At 41.2% G+C, this 21,470-nt stretch overlaps 1 protein-coding gene across 3 annotated transcripts in view; it reads left to right on the top strand.

Annotated features, from left to right (window-relative positions):
• The window catches only part of atf6 (activating transcription factor 6), a 31,379-nt gene that overhangs the window by 4,649 nt on the left and 5,260 nt on the right, over positions 1-21,470 (top strand). For all 3 annotated transcript variants that reach the window (XM_034582647.1, XM_034582649.1, XM_034582648.1), the window contains exons 7-15: positions 1,201-1,346; positions 7,177-7,362; positions 7,871-7,962; positions 9,378-9,509; positions 11,571-11,666; positions 11,757-11,859; positions 12,566-12,630; positions 13,846-13,957; positions 17,685-17,769. In XM_034582647.1, coding sequence (XP_034438538.1) covers positions 1,201-1,346; positions 7,177-7,362; positions 7,871-7,962; positions 9,378-9,509; positions 11,571-11,666; positions 11,757-11,859; positions 12,566-12,630; positions 13,846-13,957; positions 17,685-17,769 — 1,017 coding nt within the window. The remainder of the gene's footprint in view (positions 1-1,200; positions 1,347-7,176; positions 7,363-7,870; positions 7,963-9,377; positions 9,510-11,570; positions 11,667-11,756; positions 11,860-12,565; positions 12,631-13,845; positions 13,958-17,684; positions 17,770-21,470) is intronic.

Here is a 21,470-nt window from a genome sequence, read left to right as displayed (position 1 = left end):
TCAGCTGGTGTGTGCATTTGCATTTAAGTCATTATCAGTCTTGCCTGGTTTACCAATCTGGTCCTCTGTGTGTTACATCAACAGCACCCAGGCCAATATAAATACTTATCTCATTGCTTGGGACCCAAGTGGGTGGAGTATCTGACCTCATGACATGAATTTGAACTTGGCTCTTCTGTCTGCCTGGTAATGGCCAAGATGGCAGATGGCTAAGGCCAAGTCATCCAAGTTTAGGACCCCAGATGGAAGTGAAGTCAGGCCTGCTCAGTGTAACGTGTTTCATTGGTTTACGATCCTCTTGCAGCTGATGATTGAGATCACTACTTCAGGGAGATGAAGCATTCAAAGAAATCAGAGATGTTAACAGATGAGTTCATATTTTATAGAGTCTGACCTCGGTAGTTGTGTGTTTCCGGGGGAACAAACAGGCTGACTGGTTTTCCCAAAGCTTTTAATTTCTTTTGACTTTCCGCCTCTTGAATTCTTCTTACAGAGCTTGAGCACAAGACATAACGCTGGCACCACTCACATTCATTAGCAGGCCTGGGCAATACTTCTGCACTATTAGCACTGACAGACTCGCTTAGCGTTAGAGGTGAAGCTTGCTGGGTCCATTCTGAGGAATGGTTCCTGGCACAGTCTCACTGGGAGGTATCCGCTAAATAGCGGGAGGCTCCTACACCAACAGCACATTTAGTAACACAGACAATATTGTTTTTTCTTGTTGAGGTTTGCGTTAGTTTCTGTCAGGCCTCGTTGTTTTAAAAAATGTGGGCACATGTGCATGTTTATGTGCGTTCATGCACATAAAACTCCCGACAGCTCTCAGTAAGGAATGTGGAAGTTAAGGACCACAGGTCAAGATGGTAAACATCCTCTCCATCTGTACTTTAAACTCAGAAAGTGTCTTTAAAGGGGTCAACATAGGTAATCAGATGTGATGGGAGTTCAAGGAGCTGAAAGTGCCATCTGCAGCTGGAGGCTCCTAAAACACCACACTGATAGATTTCACAGCTTTTATAAAATATTAGCATTAATGTTTATGTTATTGTAAGATATGTGGGGTAAGAACATACACACAAACACATAATCACAGTCAGGGTTAATCAGTGTTAATCATAGAGTAGATATATGATTGTAGTATAGCTAGGTAAGCTAACCCCATGTAATTTAAGTGTCTATGTGTTATGCCTCTCTCAGGTCGTCCTATCGTGCTGTCTCAGCCAAGCCAAGTGCTACACATCCAGACACCACAGGCCGTCACAAGCAATGTGGTCACCATGCCAACGCTCAGCCAGGACAGGCCTGTCTCCGTCACACTCCGAACCTCTTCCTCAGATGATGATGTGAGTCAGTTATGTTTTCCTATCTACTAGTCGAGGACTAGATATTAACAGCAAGCGTGTTCCCATCCACCTGTTTCTGAGGAAAAAAACAGACCCGAGACGGATCATGACATGTGTAACTCTTAATCTTTGCATTAAAGCAGTGGATGGAAACACAGTAATTTGCATTTTCTGTATTCATGAGAAGTAATTAAATTTTGTATGTTTATACCTTAAAATCTTCAGGCCAATTATTTTACATTGACCATTTAGAACCAGCATGGCCTTTAGTGTACTTGTGTTTCTATGGTTACGTAATGTCAGGTCATTTCCTGTGACATCAAGACAGTAGGATTAAAAACTGGTTGATACAGTGTTAAGTTAAGAGGCATCATGGACACCTGACTGTCCAAACAAACTGGGGACCACAGTGTTTTACATGGATGTCAAACAGTGTCTGTGTGTTTCAATACAGCAGCGATAGTTCTGCTCTCAGGGGAAGAGTTTCTCAATGTCCTTCTCTTCTGAAGGTCAAACTGCATCTTCGCAGGAATAATGTGCACTTTCAGCACTGGTGTTTATGCGTGTGTGGACATGCAAGGACTTGCTTGTGTGCACTTCCATGTAGCTGCATGCTTATAAGATTACGTGTATATGTTTGGTTCCACACTGTGAACCTAAAGATAGATAAACGGATTAACTGTATTGATAATTAATCGATGGATGTACATGTATGTACTGTTATGTTGTGAGGCCAAACTTAATGTTGAAATTAATGATTTTCACTCAATAATTGAAAGATACTTCATCGGAAATGTAAGAAAAAACAATAGTATGTTCTATTGTGTCATTCCAAGTTTTAAATATCCAAAGTATTACTTTTGAGAGTAGATTGAAGTTTATTTTATTTCTCATTATGGACTCTAGTCGAGAGGCATCTACATGTCAGATCATTCATTAAAACTAATGAGTTCAGTCTTTGCCTTAACGAATATGCTTTTTATCAGAGTATATCATGAATACAACAGACAATACATGGAGCCACAAAACAATCTGTGGATGATCATACCTGAGGGGTTTCATTGGAAACATAGACATGTGATGTAATTGTAGTTCAGACAGTTTCACTGAAGGACAAGACTCTGTGTGGGTGACAGAGATCCGTCTGTGTGTTGCATTCAGGGGTGACGTCAGGACAGCTGCAGTGCACAGAACACACACACACACACACACACACACACACACACACACACACACACACACACACACACACACACACACACACACACACACACTAACACTAACCATCATTAGTTCTCCTCTTCACACACTCCTTTTTCATAGCTCTGCAAAATGACACAGAGCTTTGAGGGAAACTTGTAAGGTACTATTAAGTGCAGCAGGGACTGCCCCAGAGATTTAAAAGTTAAAAAAGAAAACTATATTATAGTTTGTTGTGTTTATAGTTAAAACACAAGTTTTAACTATAAACTAAGCTATTCTTGAGAGACCACAAGGTCTCTCAAGAATAGCTCCCCATCTTTTGTCCGTGCTGTTTTATTTTGAGTGGGAGAGTCATATTCTTTCAAAGGACTGAGGCTGTTGTTTTTGTTCAGATTTTCTGCAAAATCTCTTTGCCCAGTCCGAGCTGTCAGCCTCCGTTGTGCAAACCGGGAGATGCCGTGACTTTCAGCAACTTCAGTGTTGTTTCAGGCTTTGGTCTCCAGCGCAACAGTTCCTGATGGCTTGCTCTTGTCTGACCTTTAGAGAGTTGAGAAACATGTTCTCACTCCGTCTTCTGTTTGTCTTGTTTTATTTCTGTGAGCAGGACTTCCACATTCACACCGTATTTACTTTTGCTGTCCAGCTCACACTGGTGTGGGAGAGAAGTTGCACAAATGCACCATTGGACTTAAAGTAGGTTGATGAAATGTCTCTTAAATTGTGGTGACACTGGGATGACCGCAGAAAATAGGTCTAATTTTCAGCTATTATCATCTTTCATGAATGTTCACTGTGTGGCCCTGATTCATTCCTCATTTACACGAGAAACATAAATCATAACCTAAGGTCAGAATGCTCTGTTTTACCAGGCTGCTTCATTTGTTTTGACATTAACAAGGTTTTCCATCAAGGGTTTTTTAAATGAGAAACTCAACTAAAGTTTTACAAGTGGTTATTGTTTTATGAATGGTTATGTTGACCACCCTAATAAAGAGTAGCGAGGAACTTGTTCAATTATCGTTTGGCACAATGGAGTCTGGAGAATAACTTTTCATGCCAGACATGAACAGAAATGTCATGGAATTCCAAACCCCAGAAGCCAACACAAATTTGCCTCTCAGTCAATTGTAAAGCCAACCACGTCAATAAAGTTTACAATAGGTGATTAAAATGGGATGGGCTGTACACAATAATTGAGAGGGGGATTTTTTTTTAGCCTTTATTGCTTTTTAATAAAAAAAACTGTGAACGTCAAAAGTTACTTATCAGCATTTCAGCATCTATTGTTACTATGCAGTTGTTGAAATGGACAGAAGTTATTTCCGTGGCCCATTGACAAGCTCTTGAGCCATAACCCCGCTGCGTGAGTGTATGCTGGTGCTCGGACTTGATGCAGCTGGGTTCACTTTATAGCAAGTTGACTTGGTGGGCCAGGGCGGTGTGCAAAATGCATGTTAAAGATGGCATGCCTGTGCCAGGTGTTGCTACATGTAGTACTATCTACAGTGTGTGTGTGTGGTTGTTCATGTTCTTTACGGTACTGTATTATCGGCCTCTTGTTAGCCTATGTAAGCCCGGGTGTTAAACGGCTGCTAACGATTACATGCTGCAGGCAGGTGTTGTGCCGGGCGAAGCATTTTGCGGCAGCTGTAAACAGCCATCAGGGATCGGGTCACTGTAATGTAATGGGCTCCTGCACAGGAAGGATTGAGCTCTGACCGAAAAACAGCCCAGCCTGGAATTGCAGGCCTCAACAAATCCTCCCATTTGTAGGACGGGGAGGATTTACAGGAGGGGACACCAGGAAAGCCCGCTGTGATTCTGGATACAAAGTGGCCTCCTACATTTAACCCAGATGTCGATGCTTGTTAAGTTTTCAAGGTTTCAAATTGATGCGATTGGTTGAGTTAAAGTAAAACGAATCACCTTGATACGTTTCCTCGACAGCAAAATGCAAAACCGATCCAACAGGTTTCATCCGAGAAGTCCATTTAACAAGATGGCATTTTGTTTTCCCCATATTGATTTTATAGAGTAACCATATGTCGTGTTGAAAATCTGTTGAATATTTTAGCTGAGTGGATTTCCAGCTCATGTTTTTGTCACCACATCTGTCTGCGCTTGTTTTTAATGTATAAAACCTGCTTCCATAATAAGCAGCAGGAAAACTACTGTAAACATGTCCGAGAAGCCCTTGTTGCTTCATAACACAGAGTCAGATACAAAACTTTTCAGTAAGTTGAATGTTTATTGATAATTAAAGGCAGGTAGACAATCCATTCTTACTGTTGCTAATGCAGAATTTTGTTTGTTACATCCCACTCAAAAATGTGTCCAGAATGTAAAAACAGTCCCAAGTCTGGTAAGTGGGAAAAACTTGCTTTTTTCCCCTCATACACATAAATAAGTGATTTAACTTTTATTCAGTCAAGTGTCTTAGCTCTTTGAGAGAATTTAATACCACAGGTTGACAGTTATTTCACCTGTGGAGGGCGTGCCACAGTTATAGTTGTTTTATGACCTACAGTAAAATCAGGTGACATTTTCACCCCAGCTTGTTAAATGGCGCCCCTCCCGTTAGGGTAGGTTAATGGTTCATCTCACACTTCCTCCTGCAGTAACCCCTTTGGATGCTGGATGTAAATGATAGAAAGACCCTAACCAGCAGCGTGACAGTCGGGCATGTGCAGATCTGTTGCGGTTTTCCTATTAACTCTTGCTTGTGGTTGAGCAGAAATTCTTCATTAGTTTCAGCAACACCCTGCTGATAAATCCTACATTACTAAGAACGACGCCCCAAGACTGTAACTGACTGATCAGCCTCCCAACAGCTGTCTGCAGCTGGCCGCTCCGCAGGTCCACACTAGCAGCTGGTGGCATGTGGCCTGCTCACAGGGACCATGGCAATTTTCCTTGTTTATTTTCCCAATGACACTTAAAATAGACTTTGAACCAGTGTTAGCCTCATGTCCATTCATGGACTTCATTGAGAGGTGCCACTTTTTTCGCCCCTAGCCCCACATTTCCCTCATCGGCCTCATTGTGGCGACACAAGGTTCCCCCATGGTCTCCGCTCCCCCTGGTAACCGCTTACTTGCAGCTTTCCCAGGCTCAAGCTAGTGGCACGGCTCCCAGATCCGTGCTGGGAGACAGACGGGTTTCTCAGGAGACGGAGCACAAATACTAGGATCCAAATAACTTAATCACCAGTGGGGCTATTAGACCCGGGCTCTTAGAAGCTTACCCCTGGGAGGGTGTTTGGGGAAGGGGAAGGGCAGTAGAGGGGTAGCTATAGGGACTTGATGAACAATGGAGGTTTTCGGGTGATCACGGATATTGGTCCTGTTCATTTGTGATAGGTCATGTCAAGATATGGGCTGTTTCTGGTTAGCATAATGCAGGGCTGTGGTTTCAGGTCACTGCTCACTGACCTCAAGTAGGAATAAATCCCACTACTCCTTCCTACGGAAAATTTTAAACTGCTCTCATGTATTTATTTTCTCATTAGTTTGATTCTTTTTACATTTTTATTGTGTCTTTTTAAAGTTTATCCAGTGCTGATCTGAAATGGACAAATCCAGAGAATCTAAACCGTAAATTGCTGAATATCTGATCTATTTATTTGCAGATGAACTAAAGCATGTAAGACAAATTACAGCAATTAAGGTGGTTGGACTTTTTTTTTTTTACATCAAGACCTGCAGCGTACATAGTTCCTCAGTGTTTATGTGTCTCTGATGTGAACCCATTCCTCAAACTGTGACGCACTCTGTAAACACGTCCTTCTTCACGTATAGAACAGAGGTATTGAAAGAGGCCTCTTGACCTCTCACAGGATGTGGGCATAAATATTGTTTTAGCAGAAGCTTGATCACATGCTCTCACAGGTTTCTTTTAGAGCAGCGTTAAAGCCCTGATTTGTTGCAGAGGTGTCGTTAACATCACGACACGTCTTAAACATGTCTATTTATTAATCTGTCACTAAAGTAAACTGGAGCTTTAGCAGCCCGAGGGTTCTCCCGGTGAGAAAAACAAAGTAGGTCCTATAGGTTAGACGTCAGGCTCCCCTTAGTTTCTTCCGTTTACTTTTGACTGACTTTGTATAGGATGTTTCTCTTCTTCTTCTTCTCTGCCAGTGACCCATTTTCAGACTTCTCGTCTGCTTTCACATCTTGTTTTAAGAAGTCGGACAGTCTTGTTCAGGGTATCACATCCTGAATAAGAGTGAGTGGGAGCTGGTGCAAAAACAGAAAAGATGTTAGTGTAGAAGCAGCTGTAAATAGAAATAAGTATGCATAACATACTTATCTAAGAATGCCTATTCTCTGTTGTAAATTTGTGCTTGCTGGTTTCTTCCTATTTATTTTCTAGAGAATCATTTAGATGTTTTCACAGTGACACTGAATGAAAAGCCGTTTTAAACCAAATAGCCTGTAGAGCATAAATAAACTTGATGTCATGATTAGCCTATGATGTACAGCTCAACAGGTGGCTCAGGCAATTCACCGCTTTCCCCAAAATAATCGCCCCTTTCCTGTTTGGATAGGCATCGAGTGGATCAAGGGTGAAATGAATGTCGTGACATGAAATGTTATTCTTGTGTCTTTGTGTCTGTGTCTCACCTCAGTCAAAGTTGTCCCAGAGACAGCAGCGCATGATAAAGAATCGCGAGTCAGCATCCCTGTCTCGGAAGAAAAAGAAAGAGTACCTGCTCACGCTGGAGGGCCGCCTGAAAGTGGCGCTGTCCGAGAACCAGGTGCTCAAGTGTGAGAATGGCAACCTGAAGAGACAGCTGGAAGGCCTGCTGAGTGAGGTAAGAGTTCAGATGCTGCAGCTTTGATGAGGACGCCCGTGCACAGTCGAAATGCGTCAAGACTGAAAATTAACTTTCACACATGCACTTAAGTCTGGACATTTTCCTGAATGTTCCAGAGGGGCTGTATGTGACATAGCAAATTTCTGAGTCAGTTGCTCAGGACGTTTTCCGTAACTTTACCTGCCAGCCCCCTTGTAAACTGTCCGGAAAATGTCTGACAAAGCCCATGTGAGAATACAGCAGGTACATTGCTGGTAAATTCACAGCCAGTGAGTGTGTGTTTTGATGAAGAATACATACACAGTAAGTCAGTAAGAGGTGCCCTACATGCAGAAGAAGCTGAAGAAGTTGTCAATTAAGACATTCATGGGCAGATGTTGTGCTCTGCCCAGCAGAATGTGCAGCCTCCTGCATGCTCAACCACCTTTGCCAACATTTTTCTGTAAAACTTTCCTGTTGTGAACACATCTGACAATCTGACATGGTTTCTTCTTTCTCCCGGCAGAACACAGGACTTAAGACAACAGCTCCCAAGAGGAGAGCCGTGTGTCTCATGGTGGTTTTGGTGTTCCTCGTGCTTAATGTTGGACCAATGAGGTGAGCTCATGACAGTGAACGTCTGTATGCTTTTAAGTGCCCTACCCCATAACATGGTTAGTTGTTCAATGGCATAAATGCAGATACTGTAGTTTGAGGAAGATAACTGGCAGCAGCAACATATTACGAATGCAAAACGTGTAAGTTTACTGAAGGAAAACAATTGGGAAGCCCCATGACTCACTGTGGGAATTACTGCTCTCATGTAAGACTCAAAAATGTTTATTGAAAACAGTACAGCACATTTCCTATTGCAGCAACGTGTTCTTATTTTCCCTCAGAACAGAACCTCTCTTCTGCAGTAACTAACATATCGGCCTAATAATTAAACATGACAAATTCATTCTTTCTTTTTTTCACCAATTCGAATCAACCGACACTCAAAAGTTAATCCGTGCCATATTGCTTTTTGTGTGCAAGCTCCAGTCTTCTGATGTCTATGTCAGAGTTTATAGATCTTTGTGACTAATGGGTGAATAAGCTTTGAAACAACCTGTTAACTTGGAGGGGACAGTAAACATTTACCACTTAAAAATATGAAGAAAGAGATAATTCAGATTATTAACAAAAGTATAAACATTTTTATGTGGCAGTTTAATTAATGTCTGCTTGTAATAATAAGTTAAAGTTAAATTAAGTTGTGTAAAAGTACACTGGGGAAAAAGAGCTTTATTACACCCAGTTGAAGGGATTGTGTAATTCCCGAAAAGGCATGCTCCGACAGTCTGCCTCCAAGTTTAAAGACAGATTCTCTGTTCTCATGTTGTAAAAATGTTTGTTCTTTTCCTGGGAATAACTTTCTCCTCAAGGATGCAAGCATCTACTTGTTGGAGTTGATGGCTTTGATAGTCTGTGTGCGCTCTGTGCTGGGAATGTGTTCTTTCAGTTGTTCTCTGGAGCTTAAATATGAAAAAGTTTCTTAAGACCCACAGGAGAGTTTGCTTTTGTGATTTTTAACTGTATTCACAGTAGCTAAACTGTGTGTGTGTGTGTGTGTGTGTGTGTGCGTGTGCGCGCGCGCGCGCGCTGTACCTGTTCTCTCATCTGTGTGTTTTGTGTTCGGCCTCTCCTTCGGAATGTGAAATATGCCCGCTTTTGAGGTCAGATCCTTTGAAATGAAAATGCCACTCGGTGCAGTAATGTTGTTGAAAGAGACTGTGTATTTTAGCTTGTGTGTGTGCCCCGGCGCGCTTTGGGTTATTCAGTCTAGATCGCAGTTCAGATTCTGCTGCTTGACTAAAAATGGGAAAAACCCTGCTGTGCACAGGATGTGGCCCACATGGAATTCAGTGGTCATCTCAATCCAGTACCAAGTTTTTGTGATTTTCTGTGTGTTTCCTCCGGCCCGAGTGTGTCCTGATTTCACCTCACCTGTCTCCTCTCCCCTCACCTCACCTGTCTTGTTGTTTCATCAGTTTGTTCCAGGGTGGTCCGGGCTCCAAGCTCCAAGTTGTTTCCATGCAGAACAGCGGCCGACACCTGCTGGGTTTCTCCTCGGAGGCGGAGACGATCGTCGAGGACAGCAGCCTCTCTGGGACGGCCCACAGGTAATGAGCTCAACCCCCACAACACCTTTCACAACACTATGTTCAAGCACCATGTCAGCGGACCAGGATGCACCTGTACCTGCACTGAGTCTGACTAGTACAGCTCATTACAGCACGTGTAAACACATAGGCCAGCCGATTACCAACTCTGTCCAAACGTCTGCCTTTCGAGCGCTTCCAGGCCCCTGGCTAGTTGGCCAGCAGTTTGTGCTTTGAGTAACAAGGTGGGAAATTGGGGTCAGGCCTTGTTTGACACCCAGTCCTATATTGCCAGTAACAGTTTATTTTTCTAAAGGGTTATATATTTGTCTTTCTTGAAATACACTAGAGGCCCAGCAGTCTCATTTGTAAATTGCATAAATAACACTCTTGTTTGGTACATTACCTGCACCCCCATGTCCTGAAAGTGATGTTTTGTAAGGTGGTCAGCGTCTGATGTCTGCATGGCGTTGCCAGTCTGTGTTGTGTCAGATCTCTCCGTAGGGTATGTCACATGTTAATGTGAAACATTCATCTGTAGGATCAGGTTCCCTGGCAGCATTAACCCAGCATGGGCAGGAAGGAACAGATTAGCTTTTACAAAAGGGGTGAAAGCACCAAAATGCGGCCTAGAGGAGGATAGTGGGGTGATATATGCAACCTAATCTTTGGGTTCCACTGAACAGGAAGGTGTGTTTTGTAGGAAGGTTAAAATGGGCCCCTCAGTTAGAGTTATGATCAGGTCTTTGTGGTCTGACATTATGTCTCGCGGAACCATTTCCAGGACGTTTAGCGACGGGAATGTGAGGCGTAGCTGACGTTTTTTGGCTCAGAATCGGGGAGGCCCAGAGGGGGGATTACGTCGTGGCAGACGTTTTTCTTAACAAGCCCCCTGCAGGTGGCTACGGGCTGTGGACAGTCTACATCACCACCTCAGGCTGCATAATCATTCACATGCACAAAAGTATAACAGTTTTAGTTAGAATCACAGTAACATGTGAGGGGGGAGTCATGCTGATGATCCACAATATATGTAAACATACCTTATGGTAACAAGGCAGGCTTTTAGGCTGTTACTGTGCATAATCAGATGGGCTAAACCGAGGGTTGGGAACATCCAAATGCTTAAAGCTAAATGGTCCAAAATGTGGCTGTATTTCAGATAAAAGGATTCTGTGTAAAGAGAGGAACACGATAATCTCAGTGAACCACCTGATATCACACGGGACACATTTAAAAGCAGAGGGATGCACCATGTCTGACTGTTTGCACGGCAGTGTGGGCGTCCCTGTCCCCGGTGGTGGGGATGACCGGTTTTGCTGTATTAAGCACTGAAACTAGTATCTAGTGTTAAATCATTGTAGTTGGTTTAGGTTTTATTAATATTGTGGTATTTGTTTGTACATTTTAAAATGTTGCTCTTATTTTATCTTTGTATATTTAAGTTAATTATACTTTAAAGTGTTAACAGTCATATGTTAAATTTAAACTTCAAATCTACCTTAGTAATAAAAAAAGGTTGCTATTCTTGTCATTTGGTACTTTTTAAAGTGTGTTCTGACACTGTTTACGCACCGGAAAATATATGAAATATATTTTAAAAAATATGGATTTAGCACTGGTATTAAAATAATCCCAAACAATACACAACCTTAAACATGACTCACTAGGACTGTACATTTCTCTGTAGCATGTTTATGATTACTGTCATCATGATTTACTGCAGCATGTGGACATATCATGTCATGTCTCTGTGCAAGTCAGCGTTTTTATGCATACAATCTGCACATGTCTCATTAATAACCAATAGAGACATAATTGGCCGCACATTGATGCCACGCTGTATTCTCCATCGCACTGCTTTTGCTCCTCGTCAGAAGTGTTTCACCTCTGTCTGAGGGCGTGCGGCCATGCTGGCTCCGGGTTTGCATTCAAAGCATATTCTCAACATGTGGAATATATTTGCACCAGATTGCGATTAGAAATTGTTACACTCATTTCAGAGCATCTGAACAGGACCCTGTACACGTATCACTGTTCTCCTCATTTAACAGCCTCTGTCTTCTCTTTATTCTGTTTCAGCTCTGAAGATAAGGCCCTGATGTTGGTTAAGGATCCCCTCTATCGCAGACCCCCCCCGCCCTGCCAGCCTCCACTTAACAGGACCAAGTGCAAAGAGTAAGTTGTAAAATCTTGAATCCTGGCACAAAATCAACCACATCTTATCTGAAATGTAAGAAAACCCCCTGTGTTAACTTTGACTGGCAGGTTGGCCCATGAGCTGAGGGGTTGGGTCCACCGTCATGAAGTGCAGCAAACCAAATCCAGGCGCATGAGTAACGGCAATCACAAACCCACCAGGACCATTCTGGTAAGTCGGAGCAGCGTGATTTGAAAAACAGGAAAACTAATCTAATGATCCAAGCGAACGAAATTTACACAATGTTCAGAGTTGGCATCAAAGCTTAGAAAACCAAACTTCCCTTTTATTTCAAGCCATTGCTTTCAGGGTAAATTGGGTTTTTGGCAAACCAAAACCTCTTTCTCTACCATAGATTCCACCTCTCCCTCGCTATCGCCCGCTCCCACCTTCCCTTTCTCTGCCTCTCATTTCTCTTTATTGGGCTGAGTTTAATCCGACAGCCCTGAGAAAGTAAACACAACACTTGGAGGGGAGCTGTAGGATTAGTGCCCCCTGCTCTTTTTTTCCATCATTTTTTTTCTAATTCTGTCACACTAAGTCCAATCTACCAAGAGCTGCCCACTTAGCATAGACCCATTCGTCATGTGACTATAAACAGAAAGGTAGATGTGTTTACTTCTCACCTGTTTTCTTTAAAAAAACTATTTAAACTTACATTTCTGTTCATATTATTATTCTGCATGTGTGACTTAAGAGTTCTGTGATTTAATGTGTTGATTTTCTGATACAATGGTCACTTGTATTGTTTTGAATAGAGTCTGTGTTTATGTGTTACGCAGCGTTGCTAACACTAAATCCTGCTCTTTCTCTAATTGTTACTCAATGTTATTATGGAGCAATTATTTTTAATTCTCTTTCTCTTTGTTCCTAACAGAAAACAGAGAATAAGGAGGCTGCCCAGATTGTGACCGTTCAATACACAGAAACTACTGAGGAAAAGTGAGTAAACACAGAATGTAATGAGTAATGTCAGTTTCGAACAATTAAATAATTTGACCAAAAATTATCCTTTGATTTTTAAAGCTGATTCAAGCATTTTTTTGACAACTAGAGGGCAGAAAATACTGTAAATAACAGAACAAATTCACAGTAACTACTACTTGTGTGGTAAACTAAACACAGTGGTAAAGTCAAATGGTGAGCGGTGGAGTTGCAGACTGGAGTGTTTATCGTCAGCGGGATCTGCCGAAGTAGATGGCCGCATGACTGGAGTTGTGTTTGTGCTTTGTCGATGACGTAAAGCACCTGTAGACATAACAAACCGATGTGTTGCATTGTTTTTTAGTTTTTACATTGTGCCTTGTCGGATGTTTATTTTTTATTTTGAAGGATTACCTTTGTAAACTGTGTCAGAGGTTTTGGGGTCGGTAAGAACCTTTTCTACTGGACGTCACTCAGTGGCAAAGATCAGCTTTTTTCACCACCTACAGTTTTTGTCCTAGTTGTTACTCTGACGATGAAACATCCAAATATACAAATCACAACAGGAAAAGTCCCTTTCAACAGTTGACGTCTGTGGGGCCACTGGTTTGCCAGAATAGAAATACACAGAAAATCAAAATTTCAAGCCTGGCACAAAACAAAAAATGTTGGTTTCCGTCCTCATTCATCTAATGTTTATAGAAGATTCTTTCTTTCTATAAATTATGTATATTTATATATTTTTGTATTGCTTCTACTCTTTTCTTCTCACGTGTTGATTTACAGTATAGACTGGGTCATCCACTCTTGTTTAAGTTATGAGTTGTACCATTTTTTTTTACTTGATTGTTCTGTTTTTGTTGTCCTTGTTCCAAGCTGTATCTCTATTTAAATGGAGAGTAATGTTAAACCAAAGTCAAATTCCTTCAATGTGTTCACATACTTGGCCAAAAAAGCAGATTCGCACTCTGTATTGGGTTTAAAGGGGCCGACTTGTCAAACTAGTATAAGTGTTGACTTGCTGCGATACAAGTCTGATACAACTGTTAAAAAATGTAATCTGCATGAAAATTGCCAAATATAATAGAGTTTTTTGGCAGAAAACATTGATTATCAGCACTGAATCAGAGACATACTTGTCAGTCTCGGAAGACCCATGTCAAATTTAATGAAGGTTTAAGTGATTTTAGTGTTTTTTGTATTATAATCTTGTTATTCTTCATCTCCCATCAGGAGCCCAGGCAGTGAGCTGCAGGTCTACTACGCCCCTCACCACACCTACAGTGACTTCTTTGACGAGATCAACCGCCGGGGCGACACTTTCTACGTGGTGTCTTTCCGCAGGGTAAGGTTTCAACTTAACTACCGATCTGAGCGGAGAAACTGGCGCTGGTCTCTGCAGGAAATTGTGCCAGTGGGGAAATGGATCATGTAAAGTAGAGATTTCAAGGGGAGATTTATACAGCTCAACGCTAATCAAATTTCATTCCATTTTTGTCCGTCACGAGATTTCCTTTTCCCAAACTGACGATAAACAGTCACTAATTAATCACAGCATGAGTAACTTATGAATCATAAATTATACGTAATAGCTCTTCTCCGTCACAGAACAAGTTGATTTCAGAGGAAATTGCAGGGTGGGCGAAGGGATGAAATGCACATGCCCATGGGGTGTAACTAACCCTTTCCAGTCCAGTTTCCTTGGTCCCTTCGTAATCATCAAGAGCGTGTTTTGGATTTTTAGGCGTCGCCCTGTGTCACTGTTAATCTCTTTGGTCTTTATTCATTTGACCACTTTTTCCACATTTGAAACTTGAAGCCCGCCTTTAAGCCTTTTCTTTCTTGATATGATTAATTCCTGGACATAATAGTCAGAAAGGGTTTTTGAGGAGTTTTGGTTTCTTGAATACTTTGTTGAACAATTTCTTCACAAAAACAAAAATAATAAATATTTATTTTCTTTGAGCTTTCAGCACATTTTAAGTGCAATGCAAACAAAAAGAATACAAATTTGCTGTATTCTTTTTTTTCAATTGTTTTTTTATATAGTCCAGTATGTGTTTCATTATAATAATTGGCTATTGTCACGAAAGTGTAGAAAAAAGCAAAATAACTTCCAAAGTTCACCAAAAACTGCTAGCCAACAAAATCATGTAGTATCTATTACTTATAACACATAAGATATGTTTCTCACAAAACAGTTCCGAAGAGCTGGAGTGAGTATTTATTAATATCACATGAAAAAAAAAAACTCTGGATACTGTGGGTGATGTTAAGCTTTTAAACCCTCAGGATTACCTAGTGGGGCAGGAGTTTTGAAGCATGTGGTCAAAGATCAATACCCCTTGTCACTAAACAAGTGACAAATGTCTTGCTCTGTTGGCATGGTGACAGCAGGGACAATGGGACTAATGGTGAACCTGGTCCTAGGGCCTCTACAGGTCAAGTGGCTCTCTTTCACTCTCAAGCAGCTTTGTGTTGTGAAGGAGCAGTGAGGCTATAAGTTCAACTAATTGTATTGTAGAATTCAAACTAAATCACGGGGGGAGGGCGTTTTGACACTTTTAATCGTCACAATCAAACAAAGTGATTCATTTCAATACCATTATTATTAATCAACAAAAGCTAAGAAGGAGAAGATTTATAATTATTTCAAAACCTTGGTTATTTTGAAATAGAGTTGTGGAGCTGCAAATAATTACCATTTTCGTTACCTTTAATCAGTCAATTATTTTTCTGGATTAATTGATAAATCCAGTCAGTAAATGTAAACAAATATTGGAAATTGCCAAAACCAAAAGCGGTGACATCAAATTAAGTAACAGCCCAGAAAACCGAAGATATTCTGTCAAGAATCACTTTTAAGATAAAGTTGAGAAGAAAATCTTCACAACTAAGAAAGTGGAACCATAGAATGTTTGGCCTTTTTGACTTAAAAAACATAAACAATTAATTGGTTATCTAAATAGTTTCTGATTTATTTTCTTTGGTTGATTAATTGTTAACTTTATAATTTGCTCTATGGGGATATATCCATTGTTCTGACTTTCAGTAATTCTATTCATTTTACTTAACATTCACTTTACCACATGCCTGCTCTTTTGGATGTGATTATCACTGTAGTTAGGTTTTTATTTGAACTTTGAACTTATTTAACGCAGAAACACTTACATAATAAGAGCATCAGTTACAGGCCTATTATGTAGCGTGACCGTTTCCATTTTTGCAGACACTTCATGTGCTTGTATTTTGTTTCCTGGGTTTCAGGGTGTGATTGTGTGTCTGAATAAGTGGGTGTGCTTTTGTTTTTTTGTTCCAGTCAGTATGATGTTATCACACGACTGCCAAGACTCTGGATTAAATTTGGAATTTGTTAAGATTTTAAAACAAATCACCACCAATTTTCGAGTTTGGTCCCTCCACGCAAAGGAATATATTTCCTTGAGTTCATAATGTCCTGTTGTCGCCTCTGCCAGTAGTTGAGGTCACTCTCTGCAGTATGTAGCACACTCAGACATGGTCATGCAAAGGTCAAGGTTACTTTGAGCCCTCAACAGATACGTTACAGGCTGTGGCTCTAAACTGTGAAATGAGGTGAAGGGATGGAAACCATAGCTCAGCCACAGCTCTTACTCTACCATCGCAGCCCCGCCTCACTTCACGTGCTGCTTTAGCACCTGTGGCTTAATGTAAGTGTGCATAGAGGTGTGGCGGTGGAAACACTGGTGGCTTTCACTGTAGATTGGGTCCAACAGGGACATGGAAAATTCACCTGTTGTCATGGCAGCTACAGCAGGCCCCCTGATGATTAGCAGTAATGTGGTTGGTGTTTTCCTGCCTCCTGCCACTCTCCAGGCAGAGTCAACTCACACATTCATTCATTTCAAGGGGTTATAATAATCCCTTTGGGGCCTTACAGACCCATGAGCATGTACAACTCAGCAAAACTTGTATTTAGGAGAAGCACGTCCAATTTTTCTGCATGTCTTGAAGAGATTAGTCAAACTGTATTAGAGCCCGGCCGCTTGCTGATCGGCCAATATGAGCCTTTCACAGACACCAGTATCAATGTTTTCAATTTTAAAGTTTAATCTTCAGAATAAACGGTGCCGAAGAGATTGCATTTATATTTACAATTTATATAATAAAAATGTATTTTATATGTATTAGTCTTTTCCTTTTATTTACAGTTATTTATAATACATTTAATGTATTGTAAATTTGAACTGTAAATTATCTAGCCTCAATACCACTTAATTTGGAGTAACCTGTCTCAATTTAGTCTTCTCAAATGGGCTTTTTGTGTGAAATAGCAGCAACTCTTTTAAATTCCATTAAGTCCTTGTCTGTATTTAGTTTGTTGATTCTTGATTTCTCCAGTGATTTCTCACAGATGTGACGTCATGCTGCTTTCAGTCTTTGGTTCTGGTTTTGAGGTTTTTTAAGATGCTGTTTTACTACTTTTTCTCGCCTGTTGCTTTGCCTCAAAACATGCAACAGATGATTCAAGTCCTTCTTTTTTAATCTATTCTTCGAGCCACAGCTCAGCTCCGCCCTGAACTGAGTGTTGTGTGGGTCGCATGTGTGTTCGCACATCAGTATTCCTCTGAGCCGTAACTCCTCCTGAGAGGATGTGCTCAGAGGAAAACCTTTCCTGACATTTTCTAATGAGTTGCATAAAGGCTCATTTTAATTGCACCGATAACTGAAGTATTTTCCTCGTAAATGCCATTTTTAAGTCTGACTTCAGGTGGATAAACAACTTCAATAAGGGCTTCAAAATGTCAATGTGTTAAAATAATGATGGTTTTAATTGTTTAGGTGATGAGGCAAAAGATAAAAGAAAGTCCTCAATTAAAATGTTTATGGAAATTATTGTCTTATGCCTTTTACCTTCCCCGATGACCCATGTGTGATGTTATGTAATGTCCATTGAAAGCTCATCTGTTAAAAATTCTAACTTGAGCTCCAAAGCTTGATCAAAAATGGACAAATGCAAACAGCCGACCGTTCCAAATGCTTCCAAATGAGTTGTATTTTCCACTTGATGACCCTCTCTTCTTTGTTCTCAGGATCATCTTCTACTTCCTGCCACCAACCACAATAAAGGGAGGCGACCCAAGATGTCTGTGGTGTTGCCAGCCATGAACATTAACGGTAAATGCTGCAGCACAGACACATCAGTCGGGGAGTTTGATCATGAAAGTGAAGCTGGGAGAACCACACCTTCCCAACAGAATGCATTACATTGTATGGAAAAACTTCTTCAACCTAAACATAGCACTTAAGGTTTTTAAGCTTAATAACTAGAGTTTATGTTCAAATTTTCTTTGTAGATTTTCTTTGCCAAAAAGTTTCTTCAACATCTGGCGTCTTGTTAGTAGATTGTCTTTGCTCCTTCCCTCCCTCTGAGCCCTTTGTGGTTTCTATGTCCTTCATCTTCTTACTATTCTTTCTGCTGCACAGAGCAATGCTGCAAAGTGTGTGTACACTCACTGACTGAACCACACACAGACGCCAACACAAAAATGTCGTCATTTGCTTTTGGCCCTTTGTACTGAAGGTAAATTGCGGCCTGAACAGAATTTTTTTTGGAACTAATATAAAATATACAGTATTTATCTTCGTCTTATTAACATAATACACAAACAACAAAATACCCCTATGCTAGCCTAAAATCCATCACCTATACCACAGTTTTTATTAACAAGGACAAGTCACCCCCCCCAAAAAAAAAAAAAAATACGACGTGAGTGTACCTGAGACTTTATGTTGGATTTTCTGACTGCACAGTGAATGAAGAGTTTTTGCCGTTTGTAGTGTTGCTATGTGTCCTCTCCCACCTGCCAAATGTAGGTTTGTGAGTGCGTTACGTCAGACAGGAATAGTTTAGCAGAGAAGTTGTAACTTTAGATTTATTACCCCGGACATATAATATTTTTGAGCTGTAGAACGGCCTCCATTGCATCACTTGGTCCTTGAACTCCAAGCCCTAAAATATAAACTATATAATAGAAGCAGTTTGGTTTGAGCGCACGAGACAAACAGTTCACTGCGATTGTTGCACATAATGGCTGCCTGTGATTGGTCAAAAGGTCAGATTACATAAATTCAAATAAAAAACACATTCAGATTGTAGAGAAGGGACATACAGTGGCTCAAGGCTGCTTCATTTCCTCTTTTTAAAAGAACAATTGCTGTCCCTAGTTTGTCAGTGTGGGTGGTAATCAGGGTGGGCTTGGTTGCAGGTTGGGGGGGGGGGGGGGGGGGGGGTGTAGACCAGTCCATTTGAGAAGCACTCACCCGTGTACTTGAGAGCCTGCCCTCAAAAACAAACCCAAATATTTGAACACTGGTCTACACAGGGTACGCCCTCAGTGTGTGGAGGATCCAAAGTGTGAAGGAAATAGAAATAAAGTATTTCGTCCATCTATCCATCCATCCATCCATTAGCTACACTGTTTATCCTTTGAGGCTGATAGGGGGCTGGAACCAAAACATTTCACTGCTTCTTATGTATATGTACATATTTAAAATTTATTTAGTTATCTATTAAAAATGTATTCCTATAAGTGTTAGGTATTTGTTAATGAAATACGTTGGTACTATTTACATGACACTTGTGGTACTCCATACTGTTGCTCCCCCATGCAGGATTTATACACTTGACTACCATTGGGCACATTTGTTGCCAAGTGGTTTTCTATGGACCATATAAGTTCACACATGTTCTTGATTTGAATGAGCTCATCATACGTTTTCTTCATGGCCCCTCAGATCTGCGGGATTATCAATGTAGCATTTCAAAGTCGGGTCATCAGAGGATTCAGTGGAAAGGAATCTTATGTGTCCAAATACTTAGTTAGCAGGTGTCCTGGTTTTCACCGATTCTGCAGCACAGTGAACTGAGAGGAAACCAACCCATGTAGGGTGTTAGTAACCAGGAAGACAGCCTGCTGTTGTTTGGCTGTTCAACTGGCATTTTTATCAGAAATCCTCTTGCGCTCCAGATATGTCTGTCTCTCTGTCTGTCTGTGGCAGAGCAACATACAGGTATTTGATTACTGTTTCAAGCAGCCGAGAGCAGTGAGTCAGTGGAATACGAGCCTCTTACTCAGCATGGAAGACATGGCCATTTGGAAATAACTTCTTTTTTCTGGGAGGGGGGTGTTAGAGATTAGGATTGATGAAGGTAAACATTGTTCTTGGTTGGTCTTGTCAGGGAGGAATGTTAAGGTCTGTGCCGATCAGATGGCCCATTGAAATAGCAGCAAATGGTGAAATCCAAGACCTCCCTTTTAAGCTAATTGTTGAAATGGCCAAACAAAGATGGCATTCAGGGACAGATATCAGTTCTGGAGTGATTCCCAAGAAAGAGGTCTTCAATTTGCATGATCAGGCATGGATGCTCGCTGTCCACCTCAAGCCTTTTCCTGCTCATCTCAGGCCTTTCATGAGTTTGCATCTAATGCTGGTTGGATCATGTAGAGTCTTTTATACCTCTTTTACACCTAATCGAGTGTGTGTATATATGGAGTTTTTAAATGCAGGTAAACCAGCTATAAAAAGCGATTGACTTTTTTCCCATTGCCAGTAGAGGAGATTTCAGTTTTTTCCCAAGCTGAATCATGTTCAATGCCACCAATGCACCAAATTTTGAGGTGCTCTCTCACGTAGCTGTCTTGCTAAATTTGTGTGTTATCCTGGGTTTCCATCACTGTAGATCGAAGCCGGAGCCGATAAAAACCTGTGTCTAATGTAGACTCATTTGACTCAGGAGTGAATGCCGATTGTATCCATTGCCATTTGCCATTGCAGACAAAAGCCGGATGTTACTGGGTTTTTTGACCAGTAGAAAAGGGGCTCACACCAATTTCATGTCAGCCGATGCATGTTCAGTAGCCTACGTGTCTGTTCCTCCAAGTAAGTCCTCATTGACCTGACAAACTATCGTTAAAGCACGAGCCAACCAATGCTGACAAAGCAAAGGACGACTATGATTATCTACAAATAGAAAAACATGTGTAGTCATCCCCTCCGTTACATATGAAACCCCATGTGTCTAACAGATGACAGCTTTCAAGTAGCATTTTAGATTTATGTTGTCTTTGTTTGAAACTTGAAGTGATTAAGTGCAAATGTACATAATTTAGCAGAGTGGGACCCTTAGAAAAGCAGAAACACTGTCCTGTTTCTGCAGCCTGATTGCTCCACAGTGGAGGATAATTCTTTCCAGCTCCCTGTTGCTGTACTCCTTTAGGAATGCCTTCCTTCTCCAGTCACTAAATGGTTTGCATCTGGAGGAGGTGGATTGACTCTGCTAATCTGGAGTTGTCGTTTGGTCTGTCTCGGTCAATAATCGAATATCGCAGATCGACACTTTGATGTAAGCCGTCGTTCGTTTCAGTCTCGCTGCGTGTCCATGGTTCAGGGGGTTCTGTTCAAGTTACTTGACCTTGACCTCCTACATTCTCCCTGAAACGTGTACATGGCTGAGCAGTGGCTCTTTATAAGGACTGAAGGGTGTGTTTATATAATGATCCTCTGAGTTTGAAAGCAGCTCCATCAAGTGGAAGCGACATGTTTGGAGGAGAGGAATGTTTTGCAGATGACATCATTTACAGGTGGATCGACTGTGGGACTGCCGTCTATTTTTACTGCGCTGAGATTGTGCATGTGCACTGTTGCTAACAGGCCGCTTTCACTGGGGGTTCAAGGTAGAGCGCCACTCTGCTGAAGGAGTTGGGGATCAGATTTTCCTACTCCTCTAATCTAAACAGTACATCCCCACCCATCCCCTGAAATAGAGTGCACGTTCACCAAACCAAATGGTTAACCCTTGCTATGCTTAAATATCC

The sequence above is a fragment of the Hippoglossus hippoglossus genome, chromosome 4 (genome assembly GCF_009819705.1).
Source record: "Hippoglossus hippoglossus isolate fHipHip1 chromosome 4, fHipHip1.pri, whole genome shotgun sequence".
Classification (NCBI taxonomy): Eukaryota; Metazoa; Chordata; class Actinopteri; order Pleuronectiformes; family Pleuronectidae; genus Hippoglossus; species Hippoglossus hippoglossus.
This window is presented reverse-complemented; position numbering and strand designations above follow the sequence as displayed.